The sequence below is a fragment of the Anastrepha obliqua genome, chromosome 1, assembly GCF_027943255.1.
Source record: "Anastrepha obliqua isolate idAnaObli1 chromosome 1, idAnaObli1_1.0, whole genome shotgun sequence".
Lineage (NCBI taxonomy): Eukaryota > Metazoa > Arthropoda > Insecta > Diptera > Tephritidae > Anastrepha > Anastrepha obliqua.
In genome coordinates this window covers 18,927,891-18,953,247 of record NC_072892.1, presented here as the reverse complement: position 1 = coordinate 18,953,247, position 25,357 = coordinate 18,927,891, and the positions used below count along the sequence as shown (strand labels likewise).

The following is a 25,357-nucleotide window of genomic DNA, read 5'->3' as shown; positions in this document are numbered from 1 at the left end:
GTGAATGGTGAGCGCTACCGTGAAATGATATCCAACTTTTTTTGCCCAAAATGCAAGAGCTTGACTTGCATGACAGTGGTTTCAGCAAGACGGTGCCACATGCCACACAGCATGGGGCTATGTTAAAGCTCATGTCTATTCAGACGATCCTGCTTCAATTAACGCATTGGAAGAAAACATTAAAGCATTTATATGTGAGATACCGGCCGAAACATTGGAAAGGGTATGCCAAAATTGGACTAAGCGGATGGGCCATTTGAAGCGCAGTCGCGGTCAACATTTGCATGAAATAATTCTCAAACATTAAATTATATGGACTGCACTATCGATTTAAATAAAAATTGCATGCTTTGTTCTGAATTTTACGTGTGTTTTTTTGAACAACTTTCCTATAGCTCTTAAAAAATCACCCTTTACTTAATTTCTCATGTGCGATTAACTGGTATTTTGAAATGCTCACAAAAGCTTACACACGTGCGTTTCAACGCTGTACATATCCATGCTTACATACACACATTTCCAGGAATTGCAATAAATAAAACCTTATTCTCTTCACGTTCAGCATACATATCCACTATGTGCACTTAAGTACCTACATACATACAATACATACATACATATGCACTTGCATATATTGTTTTTTTTTTTCATTATTACACAATACACAGCAAATAACAGTTAAAAATCGCACAGATAAAGTGGTCGTTAAACAAAATGTGAACTCGGTGATTTGTATGTAGGTCAGCACTCCAATACGCCGCGATTATGTAGCCATGGCAAGATGACCTCAGCATGCTTACGAAATCTCGCACCTGCGAACAATTGCTTCTTGAAATCATCTCCAGCTTCACTTTCCTCAATCATACTTTCGAGCTTAGCCTTGTCGGTGGGATCCAGCAGTACGGCGGCCATAACTCCACTGGTTGTCGCGTAAGCTTTAAGGGTACGCATTTTGACAAACTCTTTTGTTTATTTTTTTTTTATTTTTTACTTACCCCAAATGTTGTGCTTATGCAAAAGTGTGTGCAGATCCCTCAGCTTGGGTATTTGCTTGGGGTACTTCAACAGCGTCAGATTCTCTACTAAATTGTCGTGATAGAATTTGATAAAGTAGTCGAATTGTTTTACTTTCAATTCGAAACTTGTTGAGGAGAGCAGAGCGTAATACAAATCTTGAGCTGGTGAGCCGTACTTGGGTAGCTGATAGTCCACGAAATATGTTTCTTTGATTTTTCCAAACGCATCGTATTGAAACATGACATTGTTGGACCAGCAGTCGCCGTGGTTCAATACATTAAACTCATTCGGATCGAACTTGCTGGCTTTGAAGAGTCTAGCAAATTGATCCAAATTGAATTTCTCCTGTAAAGAAATCAAACAAATGCATTCTCATATCTGCATACATACATACATACGCATTTAAGTGTGTCTATACGTGCCAAGGTTTCGATGTATTCCTCATTGCCTTGCAACGTCCTTGCGCTGTTCATGAATGCTTTGCCTAGATTTTCATACATCTGCTTCGTCGATTCGTAGTATTCCTCTAAGAAGAAGCCAATTGTTATAGCCTTTGGGTAGGGACCTTTGAACTGGACGCGCGTCGCAGACGCTGCATGCCATTGAGCAAGTTTCCGAAGCATACACTTTGTGTGCTCCATGTCGAGCCCTTGAAGCCGATTGACATTCTTAAAGCCGCGCTGGCGCAAATCTTCTAGCAATATGATAGCAGCTTCTGTTGGTGGCCGAATGTCATAATATCGTGCACCGAATTTCACTTCGACACCTGCATCACGATACATCTGCTCCATTTCGGGCACCACTGAACAGTACATGGTGGATTCAATGCCGAAGACGTCATAATTCTCCATTAAGTCCTTAAGCGAATCGATAGGCAGTTTCATCATATAAGACAGCGTCTTCTGCTTGCCAGCTGTTGAATAAATACAATTTCAAAGTGTATTAGGATGACCGTGGAAACAAACTCTGCACTCGCGAGGCTTAGAAAGTCACGCAGTTCTATTTTAAGGGATCCTGCCAAGGATATTTTCTTTTCTCATATAAAATCAGGCACTGAGAGTTCGCCAATTAAGTATGCTGCTTTTGAAAAATTATATACAGTTTGTGTTTTTCACAAATGGAAGGACCTACAGTTTTATGTCACCTCCGCGCGGCAAATGGTTTCGGTATGAGGCGTTCTTTCATGACTCTGTTCAGGTCCTATGTTACACTCCAACCGGAGTTAAAGAAGGTTAGGCTAGGTAAGGTTTGGCAGCCGCATCACACGTAGAGACCGCGATGCAACTTAGATCATGGGTGCGTTGTGAGCCGCAGGAGTTAAAGAAAATTATATATATTTTCATGGCTCGGAGGCTTGCCATTGTCTGCTGAGGAGCGACTGCCATTAGAAAATACTTTTTCTATCAATTTGTGTTTCATTGCCGGGGCTTTGGGACTTCCGATTGGTAGTCGCGCACCAACCCATTTGGAGATAAGAAATATTTAATCAGTCATAATGACAAACAAAAATTTACGAGATGAGTTGTGCCCTCATCCCAAACTTCAATGTGGTGTGACGTTTTTTTTTGTTTTGGGAAAGAGGTTGAAATCAAAATATCAGAAACATTATCAAAGGTGTTGTCACACCAGTTGTGAGTGGGGTGACCTCGTACTAACACTATAACATTCCTCCTCCTCGGCTGAACCGCGCTAGTATTTCTTCAAGGAGACATAAACGTTGCGCCAATGTCTACTGACACAACAGGTTCCACTCCTGTGGACATAAGCGGTTTTGGAGCAAATGAAACATCGGAAAATGTACCATAGTCTGATACTTGCAAACTATTGCCTTGGCTTCTGTTTGATAAGGTACTGAGTGATTGACGTAAGCGGCAGTCATATCCAAGCTGTTTATTCTGCTATTGACGTTCTTGTTGCTGCTGAAGTTGCTGAACTGCTTGCTCCCTGATAGCCTTTCGTAAAACCGGCAATAACTGATCAAGACCAGAATTAAAGTTTAATCCTCTGTATAAGATTTTTCTTTGCATCTTATATGGGGAATGAAAATTGTCAATGCGGGAGACTTTACAATTGATCCACATAATCTAAGAGAGCCCTGGTGGCATTTCTGTCAGATCGTTTAACGACATGATGGGCGTGCCAGTGTAGTTGAAGAAATTTTTTTGTACACCCGGTCACCTTAATGTGTGTGTATGGAGACAATAATAAGCTTTTATACGTATGATACTTGTACATCCCTGTAGGAAATTTGGCTTACTTTAACTGCACTTTAAATCAGTGCTGGGCAAAACTCGCACAATCATATATTTATGTTTTGCTAAACATTGAGAGAATGAGGAAAAAACTCGCCCTCGCGTCTAATGCAAAGAGTTTTCCCAACGAATTTGAAGACTTCATCCTTTGGCCGCCGTAGCCGAATGGGTTGGTGCGTTACTACCATTCGGAATTCAGAGAGAACATAGGTTCGAATCTCGGTGATACCAAAACTAATAAAAACATTTTTCTAATAGCGGTCGCCCCTCGGCAGGCAATGGCAAACCTCCAAGTGAATTTCTACCATGAAAAAGCTCCCCATAAAAAATATCTGCCAATAATAGGAGGAAGAGCTCGGCCAAACACCTAATAAAAATGTACGCGCCAATTACTAATATATTTTTTTTTTAAGTTAAGAGTTGGATAGTCTCCACGCGATGGAAATAATTCGTTTTTTGCTTAGGTAATATAATAGCTTCATATTGGCGAAGCTTCGTAATTTCGCGATCGATTTTAAATTTAAAAATAAATTCACAAAATATATTAGGTGCGCAAGTAGATGCTCGCTGTTTTCTTTTTGATGAAAATACAACTTACTTCTGGAAAAATGGTTACAAGTGAATCGTTGAAAGTATTGCCCATCGCTGGTTACTACTTTTTCCCATTTTGCTATCCAACTACCAAGCCATTTTTTGATGTCTTCATATGAATTCAACTGCTGGTCAGCTAGACCATGTGCCATCGATCGGAACATGTGATAATCGGACGGCGCAATATCTGGAAAATATGGCGGGGGGGTAGGATTTCCCATTTCAGTGTTTCCAGGTAAGTTTTAACGGGCAACGGTTTGGCAACGTGAGGCCGACCTCTCCGCGTATTGCGGTCGCTTCTCGCGCAGTGCTCGGCTCAATCACATCAATTGAAGTCGATACCGATCCCCAGTGATGGTTTCGCTTGGTTTTAATAGTTCATAATAAATAACACCAATTTGGTCGCACCAAATACATGGCATAACCTTTGTAGCGTGAATATTCGGCCGAGGCGACATCGTAGAAGCATTATCGGGCAGTCCCCATGAATATCTTTTCTTCGGATTGCTGCAATGAATCCATTTTTCATCACCCGTCACGATGAGATGAAGGAAATCCTTCCTTTTTTTGCCGCCGCAGCAGTTGTTCACAGGCGACACAGCGAAAAATGGATTGGCGGGTAACTCCTAATACTGAGGCAAGCTCTTCCTGCGTTTGACAAAGATCCTCATTGCGCAATGCCTCCAATTCAGCGTCTTCGAAGGTTTTTGACCTTCCTTCACGCGGACGGTCGTCAACATTAAAATCAGCATCTTTGAAGCGACGGGACCAATCTCGGCACGTTGTTTCACTTAATGCAGCATCTCCATAACTTTTTGTAGCTCTCGATGCGCTTCAGCCGCCGATGGTATCAAAACAAAATCACTAATGTGTCGAAGCAGTTTGTTAACCAAATGTCTAAGCTTGGTTTATGACGTTTAGGTTATGTTAGAATCGACTAGCATACACTGCTGGCGGCATCTATTAACAAACATATTTTATGGACAACGTAAATATATTTCACATATGCACACCAATACCTGGCTTTGCGTCAGTTCGCTTTGCGTTTTTTCGAAGTTGCGTCGCTGCTTAATTGGTACTAATTTTCACTGTGCGTCGTTAAATTTTCGAGGTTGCGTTGTTTTAGGTTCGAGTCTTTAATATCTTTTTTTCTGAAATTTTCTTTTTTTCTAAAAGATGGCAACACTTTTGTTTCTGATTGCGCCATGCCATCAAAACTCCAGGATTTCCTTTCTAAGCAAAAATCAACGTAATCATTTTATTTTCACTTTGTTTTGCTAATTTTAGCGTTCAGTTTCAATTACGTAATGTTTTGTGCTTTTTTAAAAAGAGAATAACAAATGTATATAAATTTGTACGTGTTGTTTCTGGTTACAAAAAAGGTAAATATTTGTCCAATTTATTTATTGGCAGAATTATATTATTTTTTTTTTTACATATATATGTAATATTTTTAGCCAAATGATAAGGGGAACGGGCGCTGCTGGTAGAATTACAAAAAATAAAAAGACTATCATTTAAAAAACTATTTATGTATTTAAAAGTTATGACCTTCGACGAACATTTAAACTTCTTTTAAGTGAGACTGGCGGACAAGATAAACCTGTCCTGCTAGAGTTTTGGAAAAAGTTCATTATTATGTAAGCCATAGAAATTATTTCCGATCTGTGGGAGGTGGTTAAGCCATCTTGCATGAATGGTGTTTGGCGCAAATTATGGCCTGAATGTGTTCACCGAATATGCGCTGCAGAAGTTGATGGTACACCAGCTGTTCGTCATGAAATTTCTAATTTAGTTAGAGAGTCTAATTTTGAAGGTATGGAGAAGAGTGACATAAATGAATTGCTAACCTCGCACAACCAAGAAGTCTCTAATGAAGAACTATTGCCACTGGAATTGCAATTTGCTAATGAAAAAGATGACAGTGACCATTCAAAAGAAATCTCCAAAGAACAAAATTTAACCTCTAAATAAATTTCCTAAGCGATGTGTGTGGTTGACGAAGCTATGGCATTTTTTTTTTTAAAAACGATCCTGAAAGCGGAAAGAGTTTCAAAGGCGGTTCCCACGAATTGCTACAAGGAAACTCATTTTACGTTAAAAAAAAGCTGTTCAGCAAACGTTGGATCAATTTTTTGTGAAAGAAAGCCGACTTACGACAACATCCACTATGGACTCATCAGGCAGTGATAAATTTTAATTTTGCTTATTTTGTTTTAATTCAATTTTTTTTTATGTATGTGTGTAATAAAGTTTAAATTATTTTTAAATGTTTACTTTGTTCAATTTTCTTTTTAAAAAGTATTGTAAGTATAAAACCTATCTTCCATCATTACATGGTTTGCTATAGAAAATCTTAATTCACTTTGAGTTGTTTCAATTTGAGTTGTGTTTTTTTGGAATGCAACCACGATGCTCATATTTATTTGTGTAAATTTGTGTATTATTAATTATGTATGAAAATATATGATAAATAGAGGTTATTAGCAGAAGATGACAAGTGTGCTATTCAAAAAAGAAATTATTTAACTTAATCAAATAATTATTAGGTGCGCTTGTTTGTCAGTGCCGCCAGCAGTGTGTGCTAGTTGATTCTTATATAGGGTGATCAATTAAGAGGAGTTTTTTTCATTTGCGTTTTTTTACAGATCGCGCGCGAGTTGTGGCAAACTGTCATCGTGGATTTGTTGAACAGCGTTTGGCATTTCATCATGGAAAGACTCACACCGCAACAACGTCTACAAATTGTTCAACTGTATTATGAAAATCAGCGTTTGAAGAAGATCCGCGGTTTTCGAGCAAAATTTTGTTCAGCGATGAGGCGCATTTCTGGCTCAATGGTTACGTCAATAAGCAAAATTGCCGTATTTGGGATGAAGAGCAACCAGAACAGGTTCAAGAGCTACCTTTACACCCAGAGAAAACAACGGCTGATAAACCAGCTACATTACGCGTGTTATTCACGACATACCAGTCGAAATGCTCGAACGAGTGATTGAAAATTGGACCTTCAGAATGGACCACCTTAAGCGTAGTTGCGGCCAACATTTGAATGAAGTCATATTCAAAAAGTAAATGTCAAAGAATGTCCTTTCAAATGATAAATAAAGGTTTTGAACATAATTTACATTTTTGTTTTTTTTTAACTATTGAAAAAAGCACCTCATGATTGATCACCCTATATAACCTAAACGTCATAAACCAAGCTTAGACATTTGGTTAACAAACTGCTTCGACACATTAGAGATTTTGTTTTGGTATAATACGAGTATACTTTTGGTTTTGTGAAAATGTCTGATTTTGTGCCGAATAATCGTCATTTGCGGGAAGTGTTCATTTTCCTCTTTCATTCGAAAAAAACGGCGGCTGAAGCGCATCGAGAGCGAGAGCTACAAAAAGTTTATGAAGATGCTGCTTTAAATGAAACAACGTGCCGAGATTGGTTCCGTCACTTCAAAGACGGTAATTTTGATGTTGACGAAAGTCCGCGTGAAGGGAGGCCAAAAACCTTCGAAGACGCTGAATTGGAGGCTGGAGGCATTGGTGAATGAGGATCCGTCTCAAATGCAAGTAGAGCTTGCTTCAGTATTAGGAGTTACCCGCCAATCCATTTTCAATCGATTGCATGGGAATGATTCAGAAACAGGGGACTTGGGTTCCTTATGAGTTAAAACCAAGGGATGTTGAACGTCGTTTTTTCTTTTTTCGCCTGTGAACAACTGCCACTGCTCCAGCGGCATAAAAGGAAGGGTTTTCTTCATCGCATCGTCCCGGGTGATGAAATATAGATTCATTACAGCAATCCAAAGAAAAGAAAGTCATGGGGACTGCCCGGTAATACTTCTACGTCGTCGCCTCGGCCGAATATTCACGCTGCGAAGGTTATGCTATGTATTTGGTGCGACCAAATTGGTGTTATTTATTATGAAGTGTTAAAACCAAGCGAAACCATCACTGGGGATCGGTATCGACTTCAATTGATGCGATTGAGCTGAGCACTGCGCGAGAAGCGGCCGCAATACGCGGAGAGGCATGAAAAAGTGATTCTATAGCATGACAACGCTCGGCCTCACGTTGCCAAACCCATTAAAACCTACCTGGAAATGCTGAAATGGCAAATCCTACCCCACCCGCCATATTGCGACAGATATTGCGCCGTCCAGAAGACATCAAAAAAGGGCTTGATCTGTGGATAGCCTCAAAAGACGAACAGTTTTACCGCGACGTTATACGAGATCTACCAGAAAGATGGGAAAAAGGAGTAGCCAGCGATGGGCAATACTTTCAATGATTCACTTGTAACTATTTTTTCAGAATAAAGTTGTATTTTCATCAAAAAAACAGCGAGAACTTAGTTGCGCACCTAATACGTTAGTCACATTCAAATAATAATTTAAATGAAATTTGTGAACCGTTCGCCGCTTGTTTCCAATTAAGTGAAAAAATACTTTTTGCTACGGTCTTGCCACTTTCTTCACCAGTCCTAAATGCGACCTTTTGTAAGGGCGTGTCAAATTTCTAATGCCACAAGTGAGCAAGCCTTTAATAATTAAATCATGACTTCAAAAAACCTCTGCAAGCCTAACTTATTTTTCAAAAACATACAAATATTTTCGCTTTCAATAAATAAACAAAATAATTAAAAATGAATTTTTGTACTATTTTTTATGAGATCGGCATTACTTGTATGTAAAACAAAAAATGTATAATTGGCGCGTACATTTCTGTTAAGTATTTGGCCGACCTCCTTCTCCTATTTGCGGCATGCGTCTTGATGTTTTTCCACAAATGGAGGGGCCTACAATTGTCAGCCGACTCCGAACGGAAATGATTTTTATGAGGAGCTTTTTCATGGCAGAAATACACTCGGAGCTTTGTCATTGCCTGCCGAGGGGCGACCGCGGTTAGAAAATACTTTTTTTATTATTTGATGTTCGTGTGCGGGGATTCGAACCTACGCACTTCCGAATGGTAGTCACGCACCAACCCGTTCTGCTACGGCGGCCGCCATATTACTTGTATATTTTTTTGTTCTTTGTTCATTCCTCTCGGGAGCATAGGGCCTCGACAAGACTCAGTCTTGCATTGGTTTCGTTAATCTGTTTTGATTTCTGACAGGGTAGGTGATTAGCCTGCTTGTATATACAGGTGTTTTTTTTTTGGTGTTCTAGGAAAAAGGTATTTCTTGTTTGAGCTCTCTCATCGCCTCTGCAAGATTTTGAAGCCAATGCCAAAGTAAATCGTACTAAGTGCACTGAAAGCTAGTATTTGAGTAAGCGACTACCCATTTCCGGCAGGTATATTTCACTATTTATGTGTTTACATATGTGGGGGGTGAGATAAGGGAACCAACAAAACTTACATTGTGTGTAGATTTCGATTTCGATTTGCAACATTAGGGTGGTATAGTTCTCGCCCGGTGCTACTGCAGGTTTTATTTTGAAATTCTTAATTTCTTTAAACTCTGGTATATTTCCCTTCAGGAAGTCGTTGAATAATTCAGCTTTCAACCAGTCCGGCACTGTAGGACCATCACCGTTGGTAGCGTCACTCTTTTTTTCACTTGGTTTGCTGCCCAATGTCCCATTTTTGTGATTATTTTCTTCTTTTGCCGACATTTTCGCCCGACGCTCATAAATCTTACGAATTGCCAATCACGAATAAAAACTGTTGCACTCTTGAAAGTCAAAGTCTAACTGACCATTAACCGCTTGGTGAAACTGAGTTATTAAACAACAAAGAAGAAGTTCAAACTCTCACTGAACCTGGAGGCTTAAACTGAAAAGCTTGCGCAATTTGTGAGATAATACATACATACATATCTACATACACTCGTACAACAGATAGCGAGCTTTTTGGCCGCAGATACGAAATTCGTTTTTTATGGCATCAACTTTTTGCGAAATTTTGGATATTCACTTCGTTATCAGTGATCGCAGCAATCGGCAAACATATTTGCGAGCGCATTCACATTCACTTAAGCTGAGTTGTTGTTGTTGTCCGTTTATATATTTTTATTATTGTGACGGTATCTGCATGTTCTCCACTTGAGAATAAATTACAATTCAGTTTAAATGAATGCAATAAAAAAGGGAAGAGGAACAAAACAAATTTCCATGTTTACATACATACGTACATATGCAACTACAGCTGTGGGCAGAGAAATAGCGCATTTACCCACCAAAACATGGAATATAATGATGATAATTTTTACTGAATAATCTAGTAAAACCGTGATTTTTGCACAAATCTATTCTTTCATTTCAAATTATCACAAAAAAGCAAAATAAATAGCAATTCAATATCGACAGTTATGAAAAGTTCGAAAAATGCGTATTTCACATTTTGGACTGGACTCTGAAATATCGCACTTTTAGCGATCTGCAAGAAACAGAAATTAGTTACTTTAAATTTCTACGATTTGGTTATTAATTTTTTTTTTCTTCTGTTTTTTCCTTGTTCACTCCTCTCGGGAGCATAGGGCCTCGACAAGACTCTTCCATCGTATAAGGTACTGTGCTGTTGTTTTTGCACCGTCCCATGAGATATCGGCATCTGCTAGTTTGCGCAGCATCGACCTTCTCCAAGTGTTTTTTGGTCGACCGCGACCTCTGCTCCCTTGCGGGTTCCAGTCCAGTGCCATTCGCGTGATGCTGTCTGGTGGTTTTCTCAATTTGTCACCTATCCATCGCTCTGCGTTTGATTTGCCTAAGGAAGGTCTCCTCGTTCGTTAATCTCTACAGTGCGTCGTTACTGAAGGTGTTTGGCCAGAATATTCTGCAGATGATGCGGAGGCATTTGTTGATAAAGAATTGTAGCCTCTGTGTGATGGTGTTAGAGACCACCCACGTTTCGTTTCCGTACAACAATACGGACTTCACGTATGAGTCGAATATTCGTGGTTTAGTGCGCCTGGAGATTTGCGAACTCCCCTATATTGAATACATTCTCCCGAATGCAGCCATTGCTTTGTTTAGCCTGCAGTTGACATCTTCATCTGCCGCGATGATGCAGCCGAGCTGGCAGAAGCTTTCAACGAATTCCACCGGGCATCTTGTGCTTGTACGTCAGAGAGTTTGTGAGAGTAGGGGCAGTTGTCATCGGCAAAGTCCAGGTCCTCAAGATGTCGGGTGAAACTCCATACGATTCCTTTTTTGTGCAGGCTCATGACGTCATCAAGGACGATGGCGAAGAGAAGGGGGACAGGGGACAACCTTAATTTCTTACCCGATTAGTATTTTATTGAGTCTCCATTATTTTTCTGCTAGTTAAACTTTCTATTCATTTTTGCAATTCTTCCAAAGTAATAGAGCGTAACGCTTCCGCATTCCTTGCCATAGTTCATGGATGCTTCTAATTTTTTTTGCCCAGCCTTAACTTTAATATCATTCTGCAACTTGTAACGGTGGTTTAAGTCGAGGCTTTGTGCTGGCTAACCCAGACCTGCAATTTTTTCTTAGGAAAGGTAATTTTTCACCACTTTTGCTGTAAGCTTGGGGTCGTTATCTTGCATGTTTAGCTACTTGGACGCAGAACAAATATGGCTCCATCGTATTTTTGAATATGTCAAGGTCATTTGCCATTTATTCTCACTATTGCTCCCACTCCCACACCAGAAAATAGTTCCAAAACTTTAAAGTTATCCCTAGCGTGCTCTACTGCCTTTGTTGTGGGGAATGAAGTCTTGTCTTTCTATCAGAACCAATTATATTAATTTTAGTTTCGTTCGTAAACATTATTCTTTTCCTGAATTTTACGTCTTTGCTTCAAAGGGCATTTGCGAAATGTAAACGCGTCGTGATATTTTTTCCCCATAGTAGCGGTTTTTCTGACACGCTCATACAATTTATTTTCAGTGAAGCGACTTGTGCGAAGTCTGCTTGATTTAAAGAAAAAAAATTCGGACAAGCACTTATGTTAGGTGTTTGTCCGAGCTCCTCCTCCTATTTGTGGTGTGCGTCTTGATGTTGCTTCACAAATGGAGGGGCCTACAATTGTCAGCCGACTCCGAACGGAAATGGTTTTTATGAGGAGCTTTTTCATGACAGAAATACACTCGAAGGTTTGTCATTGCCTAACGAGAGGCGACCGCTATTAGACAAAAATGTTTATATTATTTTATGTTTATTCGCGGAGTTTCGAACCTACGCACTTCCGAACGGCAGTCATGCATCAATTCGGCGACGACGGGTATTCGCTTGATATATTTATTTAAGCTATATTCCTCATTTATTTCCAGCCTTATCGTTCGAGAGGACTTAAAAGGGTCACGCTTACGAATCTTCGCATTTGCCTTGCCCTGCTGAGTTGTGTTCTTTCGCGCAGACGACTTTTAAACTTTGTTTTTTTAAGAATTTTTTGCCTGTACTAATATATTTTATGACATTTTGATGACCATTTTAAGTGAACAACTTATAATTTCTGCATTTTCTATTTTTATTTTTTTTCCACTTTCGTAAAGGCCTCAAATAATATTTTCCTTTTGAAGTGAGCAGTGAGGTCCCCTTGCCATTTTCTGGCCCAATAACGATTTTAAAGAAACAAACGCTTATATTTTCAATTATAACAAACAAGAATTCACCGAAGAAATTAGCTTTAACAATCTCAACTAGCAACTGAAATATAACTGCGGTATTGCGTGGTCCAACGTAATAATATTTTCTCCAACAGAGCAAAGGCAGGTCTTATTTTTAATCAACTTTTAGCATACATAAATCACTTCTATTAATCGGCACTGGTATTTGTTGCAGAAGCATCTAATCTTGAATATTTCGACTCTCCAGTTGCGGACGCAGATCTGGCTTTCTTGCCCTGTCAAGATAGCAGAAGAATATCAGATTTTGTCATGTAAATTCATCTCAGAGGCGAATAAATTGTTTTTTTTTTGTCATAAAATAAGTACTTCGAGATATTGTTCTTTAAAAGCAAATAAATGTTACTTGAACTTAAAAATATAGGCAAAAATTGTGTTTTTTTTTCATTTGTTCGCTGGAATAACAAAAATCTGAATACTTGAGCTATTATATGGTACGTTTTGATTCGGGTTAAGCACATCAAAAATCTTCGAGTAAGTGTAGTTTGGTTCTTGGTTTAAAGCTTGTGTCGCCTTCTTACTTCTTCAATATCTTCTAATATGGGCCAGGAATATAAAAATTGCATAGTTCGCTTACTTTTGGCCGCCCGATTTTATGGTTGTAAGTGTATTTTTTTTGCGTTTGCTCATTGCTTGCACCGACTTGTTAGTGCCTGCTAGAAGGTCATTCAGTCCATAAGAAATAAAGGGTTTTCTAAACAGAGGTGTTATTTTGATATTCAAAGAAAAATGCTATTTTTTAATATAAATGATCGGATGTTTATCTATAATATTATATAAAAATGAATCGCAAAATGTGTTGGTAAGCGCACATCTCAACAACGCATGCACCAATCTTAACAATTCTTTTTTTAAATGTTCCTTGAAGTCCAAGGATGGTTTGTACGGCGAGAAAAATTCGAATAATTTCCGGGAAAACCCTTAAACAGCCCTTTTCCTTTTCCCATACAAATATTGCGCGTTCGTGTGTGTGCGTTTTCGCGTTGGAGGATCTAATGCGTTTACACAAAAGTGATAATGTCGTGAACTTGACCAAATTCAAAAGTCAGAAAATGTAAGAGCTAGAGATTTGATTGGCCTCGCAATATTCTTTCTTCTGTTTGAGTTTCAGAACGAGTTAAGAAGGAATATTTCATTCACAAATAATAAATAAAAATAGTTAAGTAAATTTTAAGAATAATCATGCAGGGCTGAACAAATCCAAATATATTTTAAGAATAACAAAAGGCGAACATATTTTAAGAATAACAGAAGATAAACATTATTAACTAATCTAGAAAACTATGTTTCTCACATGGTCAATTGTATGTTGCCGTTTTCCCGTTTTCCCGTTTTGGAAAACCATCAGATTTGTTTGTATATTCCCCAGGTAATCAAACAAAAAACATTGTATATCATAAAGCACTACAATAAAAATAAAACAGATTTTTGATTCACTTGATTTACAATAAAGCGATTACTTTATTTATTTCATTATTCTCTATTATATCGGTTATTAACCCTGTGTTAATAATAATAATAATGAATAATTAATTATCTCTATGCTTTGTCATTGAAGCATCCACTTTATAAATATTTGCCACCTTTACGTTCCCACTATCCCTTTAGATTATTTTTCAATCAGGTTTGAACCTTAAGTTCCCCTCTTAGTTTGAAGCCCTCTGGCAAACATCCCAGTCGTGGTTTTTAGTGGGTCCCAAAAGGGTGGCCGAAGTTCGTGGAAGCGACGATACTTAGGTTACCCGAGCTGACTCTTTTCTTTAATTCTCCTGAATAGAACCGTCGCCATGATGATAGGGCGATGTGTGCGGGTCAGCAGAGTAAAAACGTCTTAAGGTCGAAATATAAACTGCCACATTCAAAATCTATTTGATAGAACGAAGTCTGTCGGGTCCGCTAGTTTCATTATGTTATGAAGAGGAAGGTATTCCGTTAATAGTGGAAAATAACATCAGGCAAATGACCACCACAACCACGCTTACAGGACAATATCCTTTTCATTAAATTTTCCATAACCGAGTTGCAAAGTGGCTGTCCTATGCTCTCGATAACCTCACGAATTCCATCTTGAGGTCTTGAAACGACACTGGGCTATTGGCGTAGACTTTCTCTTTCACGTGGCACCAAAGAAAACAGATGTTAAATCACAAGAACTCGGTGGCCAATTGTGATCACCTCTTCGAGAGAGATAACACGGCCCGGAAACTTTTCCCGTAAAAGATCAATGGTTTCGTTGCTTGTGTGGCACGTAGCGCCGTCTTGTTGAAAATGAACGTTGTCCAGATCAATACCATCCAATTCCGGCCATAAAAAATCGTTAATCATCTCTCGATAACGCAATCCATTCACCTGTAACACCTGTTATTAGAAAACCCTTTATTACCTACAATCAGTCTGAGATACATATTAGCCCACGATAGTGTGCCGGCTCACACATCATTGCTTGTTCATTATTTTTGGGCCAAAAATGCCATTGTGACCATGCCCAGCCAACGGATTCACCAGCCGTGATCTCCTGTGACTTTTTTCCGTTTCCAAAACTGGAGTGAACTCTGAAAGCATGGAAGATTGCCACGTTGGAGGAGATGAAGATCGTATTGGTTAAAAAGCTCAAAAACCTCCCACAAATTACCTTTCAGAAGTGCTGCGAAGACTGGAAGGCTATTCTGAGCGGCAATGCATTGAAGGCAGCAAAATAGATATTGATAAATAAATAAATATTTTTTCGGCAACAACCAAAAGGGAATAATGCTAAGCGTAGAAATGATTTCTTATCCAAGTTACACACATTTTTTGAGCCAATGAGTCGTTTACTCATTATTTTTGTTACTAGACTAAATTTATTTATTTAAACGTCTGTATGTATAATATAATATGTATATAAAATTAAAATTCGTACAAGTTTTACAATAATTTGTTTCGCTACGCCAGCTAAATATTAAAATAGTAAAATTGTATAAAAAATATAATCACAAACACTTTATGAGATTTGTGTCAAGCAGTGCAGATAGTTTTTCTCTATCAGCCAAGGCAAAATCTCCTTCACTTGGGAAACATATTGGGGATTGTAAAACATACGTTTCTTGAACGCTTTTCCCTCCTCATTGTTACTCATGAAAGTTTCGATGTTGGAGTTTTCTTGGGGGTCCAGTAAAGCCACAGCAAGCATGCGTTGAACACAAACAAATGCTGCAAATACATAACCACTCATAAATCCAATCCAAAAGAATCATAAATTAAGAAGTGTAAACAAATTTGTCGATGCCTCGAAGCTCAATTTTGATGTATTTCACAACTTACCCCACAAACCATATTTTTCCAGTTGCGTATGCAGCTCTTTGAGGGTTGGCATTGGTTTCTTATATTGCAGCACGTTCAGATTTTTTATTAGTTCCAGATAATAGGACTGTACAAAATTGTCGAAGTTCCTTAGTCTTATGAGCCATTGTGGTGAGGTCATCAGAAAGCAGAACAAATCCATGGCGAAAGTTCCGTATTTGGGCAATTGAAAGTCAACAAATAGCACCTCCTTTATTACCGCTCTGTCATCGTCATCGTGCTGGAACATGATGTTGTTTATCCAAAAGTCGCCATGGTTCAAGACGTTGAAGGCTTGTGCATCCACACTGCCAAATTTCAGGTATAACTCATTCATGTTTCGCATGTAATTCAACTGTGAAATAAACGCAAAGAAAGTTGTTGAATAAGAAAAAAGTCATTTGATTTCCAAGAAAAAAAGATCAGTATCGTTTCCCTATAGGAATTAAAAAACCTGATTTAATTTCAGGCCTCCACCAAAAGTGGAGATATTTTGAAATCGATCCAGCTAACGTAAATTTTAGAACTTTCGCGAAATATTTTGGGTGAAAGTCTTAAAATATAATAAATTTTATAATTCCCGTGAAAAACCCGCAATTTTTTGGAGTGCCATCTTAATGTAAAACATAAGATACTCTATCGTACTGCTTTGCTATCATCAATGTTGCGATATTTCCTCGAAATATTTAAAATTTATGAAACAATAAAATAATTTATGATTTTTAAACATTTTCTAATTAAAACCGTCTTCGCTCTGTGTTCATGAGTTTAATGCTAAACATCAAACTAGTAAGAAAGAGGGAACTTAAATCCCGCCAATATGTGAAATTTTCATCCAAAGGGACTAACAGTAACCAATAACAAGGACAATAAGAATACTAGAACTAAACTAGATACTAAACTCCGCTCTTATCAACGAAAAACTGTAATATGTAAGGAAACTTCTTTGTTGACTTCCATTGTTAACACCCTGTAACTCACAACTGAATGGGACGAGCAAAAAGCAGGAAAAGAATTTTTTTTAGCGTAAAATGTCACCTTGACAACGAGCATAAACTCTAAGGGGACAGATACCTTTAAAATTTCAATTTTTTTTTTTTTTTTTCATAAAATGTTAATACGAGTATAATCCTTTAAGAATATGTCAAAAAAAATTTAGAACGTAAATTTAAGTATTTCTTATATCACACCCTAAATACAAAAGGGTCACAACTCAAAATGAGCAGAAGCTCAAATATGAACGAGACGTTATCAATAAAATGGTCCGCGGATGACATATGGCAAAAATAAATTTTTTGTTTTTTGGTAGGACTGTTATAAGCTTACATGGCAAGTTTCAGCGTGATATGTCACATAGTTTGTTTTTTGTGCTACTGTAAACAAGTCAAGCTCGAGTGTGGAAAATTTTGAGTTGTGCCCCTTTTGTATTATATTTAGGGTGCGATATTATAGATCGTCAACCGCGACGACTCTATTCTTTGCGTTCGAGCGCTGGGAGAGGTTACTTTAGACGCGTTTTTCTTAAAACTATTTTTTTCGAATTGGCGTACACGATAACTCGAAAAGTTATTAACCAATCTTCCTGAACTTTTGCACACATCTTTTTTATTATATTACTTTGAATGTGAATTTACAAGTTTTCGAAAATTTTTCGACAAAATTATTTTTTTCGAAGCAAAAATAATAGGAAAATTCGCCCCAAAATTCATTGTTTTTTTTTTTTTTTGTGAAGCATTTATTCTATTCCGCAAATTTTTTCTCCCCATTTTTGTTTAATTCATATAGAAATTATGACATTAGTAAACAAACAAATTTTTGGATTTTTGTATTTAGGTCCATGACGCCGATGCTACAATGCCCGCCAATTGAGAAGTCCCGCTGCGACCTTCCTGGGAAGAATTGAGTATACTCCGCAATTTTTTAAATGATTAAAATAAAAAAAAATTGTATATTATTTTAATGTATAGACAAACTCTATGTCAATTTTGAAAAAAATATTTTGACTTCTTCATTTTAAATAATTTTAATGAAAATCAGGGAAAATATGGCCGTTAACAGGTATCTGTCCCCTTAAATTGTTTGATCGAGACTTTACGAGATATCGAGCACTACATCCGTCTACCGAGAAAATAATGGATTTATTTTTCCCCAATCTAATAATATACAGTAAAACTTCGCTAATACCGACAGAGCTAAAAGTAGAAGTGTAGCGTAGTACACATAACTGAAGTGAAACTTTCAAGGCAGACAAAGAAAGAGTGAGAGACCCGAGAGAGAATAAGAGAGAGTGAGAGAGAAAGAGAGAAAGAATATATATTTAAATAAATTTATAACATTTGTAGAGAATACAAATAGACAAAATTTACAAAGAACGGTCGACCGGTGTACACAAACCGTGGCAACAACGCGCACTACTCCGAGCGTTTATCACCCGCACAAAGGCAGCGATTCCAGGACCGCAGCAACGGCACAAATTACCGCAAGGCAGTACCAATAAATCCGACTCCGGAATGGATAGCACTTTATAGTACGCACAAGCACTAGCCAGGAAACGGAAATAAGCGCCAAAAAGTAGACACCAAAAAAAAAACGCCAAAAAGTTTGGACCAAAAAACGCCTCAAACAGTAGGCACCAAGGAAATATAACGCCAAAAAGTAGGCACCAAAAATATATTTCCTGCAAGTTTGCACCAACAAACAAGAGCTAAAAAGTAGGCAGTGTTATTACTCACTAGAAATTAGCAACCACAAGGAAAAACTTAGTAAAAATAGCCTTAAGTGTATCTAAGATATATATAAGGTACAGATCTCTCTCTCTTTTTCCTCCACGTTGTATCTTTTTTCTCTCTCGCGGAACGAAAATGCCCAAAACGTTGCAAGGCCTTGAAATTTTGCTCTCCATTCGATGAACGAGCGATCGACGCCTAAGAAGTTTCACTTCAAAAAATTAAAAATTTCTGATATCGCCTCATTTAACAGCAAATACACTTTGCACTTTGTAGATAATAATTCTCTTAATACCGCAGAATCATTAGAATCATCAGAATTAATTCCGTTGGCTGCCGGTCATTCAATCGGAGTGAAAATGCGCAAGAATTAACAGAAATCGGTGCCAATATGCAGAAAACTAATACATAATCTGAATTCATTGAATAATTGGGAGGAGGCGAAGGGTGAATGTTCTACTTGATGCTGACGGCAGTTCCTCCGATGAAGAAGTTCTGAAACATGAGCACAAAGTTAAGCGCGAAGACGTTATCAAAAACTTCAGTATCTGCAATGTACAGAGTAAAATAGAGTTCAATTGGATAGCTGGGTTATGCGTAGAAGTCTGAGGCAGCGCACAATGAAAGCTAAGCAAAAGTGTATGCGGCAAACAAAGTTATGCGAATTTTTAAAATAAATTTTGAGCTCACATTCCAAAGCTTTTTACTTTAGTTCTGATCGAGCTGGTTTTAATTGATCTGCATTAAAGAAGTACTCTATACAAAATTGGCGCTTACACGCTTTATTGAGTGTTTAGCTGCGGCCCTTCTACTTTTTGTAGTGTGCGTCTTGATACAGCTACAGTTTTATGCCGCCTCCGAACGGCAGATGACTTTTTATGACCAACTTTTTCATGGTTCTGGTCAGCCCCTACTCTCCAACCGAAGTTAAAGGAAATAACATATATTTTCATGGCTCTGAGGCTCGCCATTGTCTGCTGAGGGAACTGCTATTATAAACAACTTTTTCCGTAATTTGGGCTACGTGGGCTTTTCTTAAAATTTCAAAATAATGAGTTTTCCAATAAGAGGTGTTATTCCCGTAAAATATTAATGGTTTCGTTGCTTGTGTAGCACGTTGCGCCGTCTTGTTGAAAGTAAACGTTGTCCAGATCAATACCACCCAATTCCTTCCATAAAAAATCGTTAATCATCTTTCGATAGCGTAATCCATTCACCGTAACTGCTGCCTCAGCTTCATTTTCGAAAAAGTAAGGTCCAATGACTCCGCCGGACCATAAACCGCACCAAACAGTCACACGTTGACGATAGAGAGGCTTTTCACCAATAACTATTGGATTTTCTGACCCCCAGATCCGACAATTTTGCTTGTTGATGAAGCCACCGAGGTGTAAATGGGCCTCATCACTCAAAATGATTTTTCGATCGAATTCCGGCAATCAGCAAAGACATGACATTGTTGATGATCGGCCGGCTTGAGTTCTTGTTTTAACCGGACTTTATAAGCCTTAAGACCCAAATCTTTATGCAAAATGCGGTGTAATGACGTTTGTGGAATGCCTACGTGCGACGTGCACGGGTTTTATTCTTCACATCACTAACTTTTCCCAACAGCTCGAATTTTTCCACCAATTTCTGTGTTGCGGTCCAATAAGGTGCTTCACGATTTCCCACAAAGGTTCGAGTTTTGCAAACCGTCTCTGCCAAATTTTCACCATTTTTATAGTGAATTTTAATAATTTCAATGCGTTGTCTAAGCGTGTATCGTTCCATTTTTATTAATGACGTAGTTTCTACTTGCCAAATATCAAACAATGGCAGCTTCAAAAGTGACATCTACCGAAATAGCGGGCTATTCAAAATAACACCTGTTATTAGAACACCCTTTAGATGCACCTAAGGTTGAACTCTTATTAAAATATTTTACTATACCAAAGTTTGGCGCTCTTGAAGGAAAGGGAAAGTGTTTATTGACCGATTCTTGGTTTGCCATGGCGGTGAATTTTTATTTTTTTTTTTAATTAAAATTTTTTTTTTTTTTAATTTTTTTTTTTAATTTTCTTAATTTTTTTTAATTTTATTTTTGAATTTGATTTTTGATTTTTTATTTAGCAGTTAATTCGAATTTAAACATCTCAATGTTGCCTCGAGTTATTAATAAACCAAATACAATTTTGGTACAAAAGTATGATGTTGTTGTTGTACACAAGTGTTTTTCAAAATTGTACCCAAGTGTACTCATCATATTGCATGTTTTTTAAATTTTTGTTGCACTGTTTGCGTATTATTTAGGGGTCGCTACCAGCAAATGAAGAATTTGAAAAAGGTATTATTTTCAGGATTTGTATTAAACTACCTGGCAAAGCAAAACACAGGTAGCCTATCGCAGCTGGTAGGTTGCTACTTTGTCAATGTGCGACAGAACAGAGCCGGCAGACAAGGGCCTGGCAATGTTTGCGGAGCAAGGGATTCGAACTTACCGCTACATCAGAAAATGTTTAATGGTATTATTTATCTCGCTCATTTTTGGAACGTCTTTTACTATTTTCTCAAACTTCGACACATGGCACTCGAAGTGACTCCTAAAATTAATCCAAAAAAAATCACGCTTTCGTTATATTGGTGATAGAAGCGAATGCCGAGGTGACTACTTTCTATAAGTTAAAAAATTAGCAGCACCCTCAAGCTGGGCAGAAACTGGCAACAAACCCCGACAATCAGTTGAAATTTCAACACATTGATGCTTGATGTTTCAACCGATTGTTTGCATTGCACAGTGGTCCGACCAGAAGGTGTTGGCGGACAAAATTCAAAAACTCATTTAATTAAGCTGAAAATATATATTTAGGGGTTTTAAGGATCAGTGATGACGAATCTGACCTTAGTCTTAGCAAATTTTAAATTCATTGAATACTATAAATACATTTTTACTTCCGTAATTAGCTGGTGAGTTCATTTTTACATTTTCCACGACCCCAGAGAGTTTCACGTGGAGGTTTACGATAAGGTTATTCTCTCCTCATTTTTTTTTGTTTTTAGATTTTTTTAATTTTTTATTTTTTTTTTAATTTTTTTTTTTAATTTTTTAATTTTTAAATTTTTTTTTATTTATAATTTTTAATTTTTTTTTTATTTTTAATTTTTAAATTTTTTGTTTGTTTTAGTTTTTAAATTTTTTTTGGATATTTAGTTGTTTTTTTGTTTTTCATTTTTAATTTTTTTTTTATGATTCAGAATCCTCGGTTTCTGATGAGCTGTTTTCTGAGGCTGGATAATTTTTCAAATTTAAAAGCGCAAGAACTTTTTTTGAAAATGGTTTTGGCTTGTTTTTCGGAACCTTAGTTTTTGATATTATAACTACATCTGATGAACAAAGCAAAGCATTTAATAAATCTGTCATTGTGTCAGTTCTCGACATTTTTCGTGTATTGTTTTGTCTAAAATTTTTCAAATCCTTATTGCGTGCTTCCTGAGCCTCTTCGGAGAGTTGGCCAATAGGCAGCAAAGCATATTTAATAATTAAACTCCCATGAATTAATATTTTGTGCACGGAAGCCGGCATGTAATACCAATCATATAGTTGGACGAATAGTTTAGCAGAATCAAGGGCATATTTTTGAAATGCTTCAATATTAATATCAAGACCAGACGATAATGTTTGTAAAATAGTGGCAATCCGCTTGATTAAATGAATATCAATTCCAGTAATTTCTGATGATACTTCAGGATCAATAAAAAACTTGCGAGCCGTGTTCCCATCATTTGTCGTTCCACTACCACCCGTTTCAGGAATATCCACCAATAATCCCATTAGACTTTTGAATGCTGCTTGGACAGATGTCTTTTTATTTTTTAAACTATTTTTTTCTTCTAGACTTCTAGCCTGCCATTTTTTGAGCTCTAATCGATATGATATGTGTAGTAAACATTCGAAAAATCTTATCCATGCATGTAAAGTGGACAAGCCAAACTGAAATGTAGAGGGATCGATTTCCTTTAGAATTGATTCTTCGATTTTGTTCATCATTATTGGCGTTGACCCACATACATAGCATTTTTGAGATGATGATGTGTGGGTAAGAGCATTGCATACTTTGCCATCTACCATGGTGAGTAGCATTTTATGCGAAATTGATATATTTAATTCATTAAGTTTAATTTTACTTGGTGTTAAATTATCTATTTGACTTTGTACCCAATCCCTTTCTTTCAAAGAAACTATCGAACTCTCTTTTATGAACTGAAGTCTAATAGGCACGCAAGTTCGGGAGATGATGGGCGATCATTTTTCCAAACGATTATTTTCTCTGTTGTATTAGACATGTTTGTGTACAATTCTATAGGTACTAGTGAAGTTATGAAGAGGTTTTGGTCATCAAAAATTTCAATTGATCTCTGTTTATAAGCTGAATGGCCCGAACTACCGTCAAAGCCCCACTTAACAATTAAAATCAAATTTGGGATACATTCGGAAGGAAGGGTGATCAAAACAGACTCTGTAATTTCAACTAAACGTTTTGATGGAGTCTGTGATGTCTTTTTCTGTCTTTTACACAAAATTGCATAAGCCATATGTAACGTTTTGCCTGTGGGTAAATGCACAAACTACATTATTTTTAATTTGCGCAACTTTGCGCAACAGGTTTCAGTTTGAGATCATAGCTAAAATATGTGGCTACATCACTCATGTTGATTTCAAGTGGACCGGTGTGGACCACTCGAAAAAATGATCTTTAAAAAAAAAATTTTCTAAAAATTTTGAAATTTCAAAAAAAAAATTGGATTTTTTACCACAACTTAAGAGAATTATTACTGTTTCCGTTAATATATTCAATTATCTTTTCTTTTCAATATTTGGTTAACAATCAAATGGTAATATTTATTTGCAGACATGAAAATGATACTCTTGTATGAAGTACGATTTGCATACAATTTCATGTTTAAAGTCAAAAAACTACAATGAAAAATTTTTTAAATTAAGTAATATTTTCAGGAAATCTGCCTTGAATATTTAAGAAAACATCTGCATTATCAAATTTTTATTTCAAAAATGTTGAAAAATTGAATTTTGTCCGGCCGCCGGACCACTGTGCATTGGTTTGCCATCTGTGCCCAGCTTAAGGGGGCCTCTTATCAGTCGGCTTCAAAAAATCGATATTTTTTTACTGCAATCGATAGATATATTATAGGAGAACATGCCCTAAAAAATTTATAGTGGAATTCAAAGTGATTTCGGAGTTACAGGCCTATGTACCGTCCCTCGTGTGAGTATGTATACTGTCTACTTTCTGAAAATTTTGAAACACGTTTTCTCAAAACCATGTTTTTGAAAGTGGCGTGTAAGATTTAAAAAAAACTACGAAAATTATCGTTTCAAACCGATAATCTATATAAAGAGAATTGAAATGCGCGACTAATTAACTAACAAAATACAAAAAAAGTCATTTTTTAATGCTATTTAATACCTTTTTTGAAAAAAATAGCGAAAAAAGTATTTTTTTCAATAATTAATTGTGTGTTAATTTTTTCATATTTTTATACAATAGTAGTCTTTATATGCGGGAAAGCCTTCAGAATACGACAAATATTTTTTTTTTGTGTTTCAGGTGAAAACTACGGCCGCAATCTTACACGCCGTTTTACTAGCGCGCAACGAGAAACTGTGCGAGATCCCTCATATGTCCGCCATTGTGTTTTTTTATTTATGTTAAAAAATCGTTTATTACTCTTCAATCATGCCTACAAATAAATGCAAAAGATTATTCCTGTGTGTCGTTTTTTTCGCTTCGAAAAAAAATTGAAATCTTTATAAATTATAAACTCTAAATATTTACATATTCACTTTCGTTAACCGTTAACCGTTATGTGAGCATGTTTATAAAATCACGGTAGACTAGTGTAGACCGGATATACAAGTTTTCAATATTTTTATATTAGTTAAAGTATTTGCTGGCTCTTATCTCTTTCAAAATTAAAATACTCACTATAATCTCTTTCTCTCTGACCATCAAATCATAGCTCTCCATACACTGAATGAAAGGCTCATTGAATGCTGCGTTCATTTTTGCGATAAATTCCAAATGCGTCTGCGAAAAGTAGCTCTCCACATATTCCTTCGGGTAAGCACCCTTTAGTTCAACTCTCTTCGCAGAGGCTGCATGCCACTGGGCTAGCTTTGCAAGTACGGCCGTCGTATGCACCACGTCGAGCCCCTCTCGGCGACGCGCCGTTTCAAATCCTCTCAACTGCAGATCTTCCATAAGAACATAATTGCAGCTCATTTCATGTGCAAATTTATATTTTTTCGCTTTGAATTGCACTAATATTCCCATTTTTGCATATAACTCCTCCAGCTCTGGCACGATGTTGTCGTACATATCCACTTCGGTGACGAAAAGTTCATGATAATCATCCACGTCAGTGTTCTCTCTTTGCCCCTGTTGCTCTTTCTCTTCACACTCTTTGTTTTGCTTCAGCTGTAAGGGGACTTTCAATATAAATTGTACTTGCTGTTCACTAGCGTCTATACATTACAAAAGAAACAACAAAGCAAAAAAAAGGTAAACAACTTTCGCTTCGTATACCAGCTGATGACTCACCCTTCAGCCTCATATCAGCGCAAATTCTTATAATTGTTGTTATGTAGTTTTCGCCATCATCCAAGGCACGTACTGCTGAAAAACTCAAAAGTTCATCGAAACCTTGAAAATTCTCCCGCAATAGCGCTTTGAATTGGTCGCATGTCACTAAGGCCGTACTGTTTTTATTTGCATTCGACGTCATTGCTTGGCACATTCACACGTAACTATCTACATACACCGAACGCGCATGCCGTACTGAACAAATGCATTCAACTACGA

At 37.2% G+C, this 25,357-nt stretch overlaps 1 protein-coding gene across 1 annotated transcript; it reads right to left on the bottom strand.

Annotated features, from left to right (window-relative positions):
• Positions 1-635: 635 nt before the first annotated feature.
• Positions 636-25,357, bottom strand: LOC129241222 (uncharacterized). The gene is made up of 8 exons (XM_054877485.1): positions 25,097-25,357; positions 24,482-25,020; positions 15,754-16,126; positions 15,440-15,642; positions 9,223-9,514; positions 1,440-1,930; positions 996-1,362; positions 636-935 (listed from the first exon to the last, which is right to left on the bottom strand). Exons 1-8 carry the CDS (start codon positions 25,290-25,292, stop codon positions 742-744), a joined length of 2,655 nt encoding a protein of 884 aa, XP_054733460.1. The 5' UTR covers positions 25,293-25,357; the 3' UTR covers positions 636-741.

Excerpts from the sequence above, each read along its gene's own strand:
- LOC129241222 (XM_054877485.1), bottom strand. The coding sequence starts at position 25,292 with ATGTGCCAAGCAATGACGTCGAATGCAAATAAAAACAGTACGGCCTTA. Across the intron at positions 16,127-24,481 it reads TCAGAGAGAAAGAGATTATA|TTGAATTACATGCGAAACAT; the intron begins GTGAGTATTTTA and ends TTTATTTCACAG. Across the intron at positions 1,363-1,439 it reads AGGAATACATCGAAACCTTG|GAGAAATTCAATTTGGATCA; the intron begins GCACGTATAGAC and ends ATTTCTTTACAG.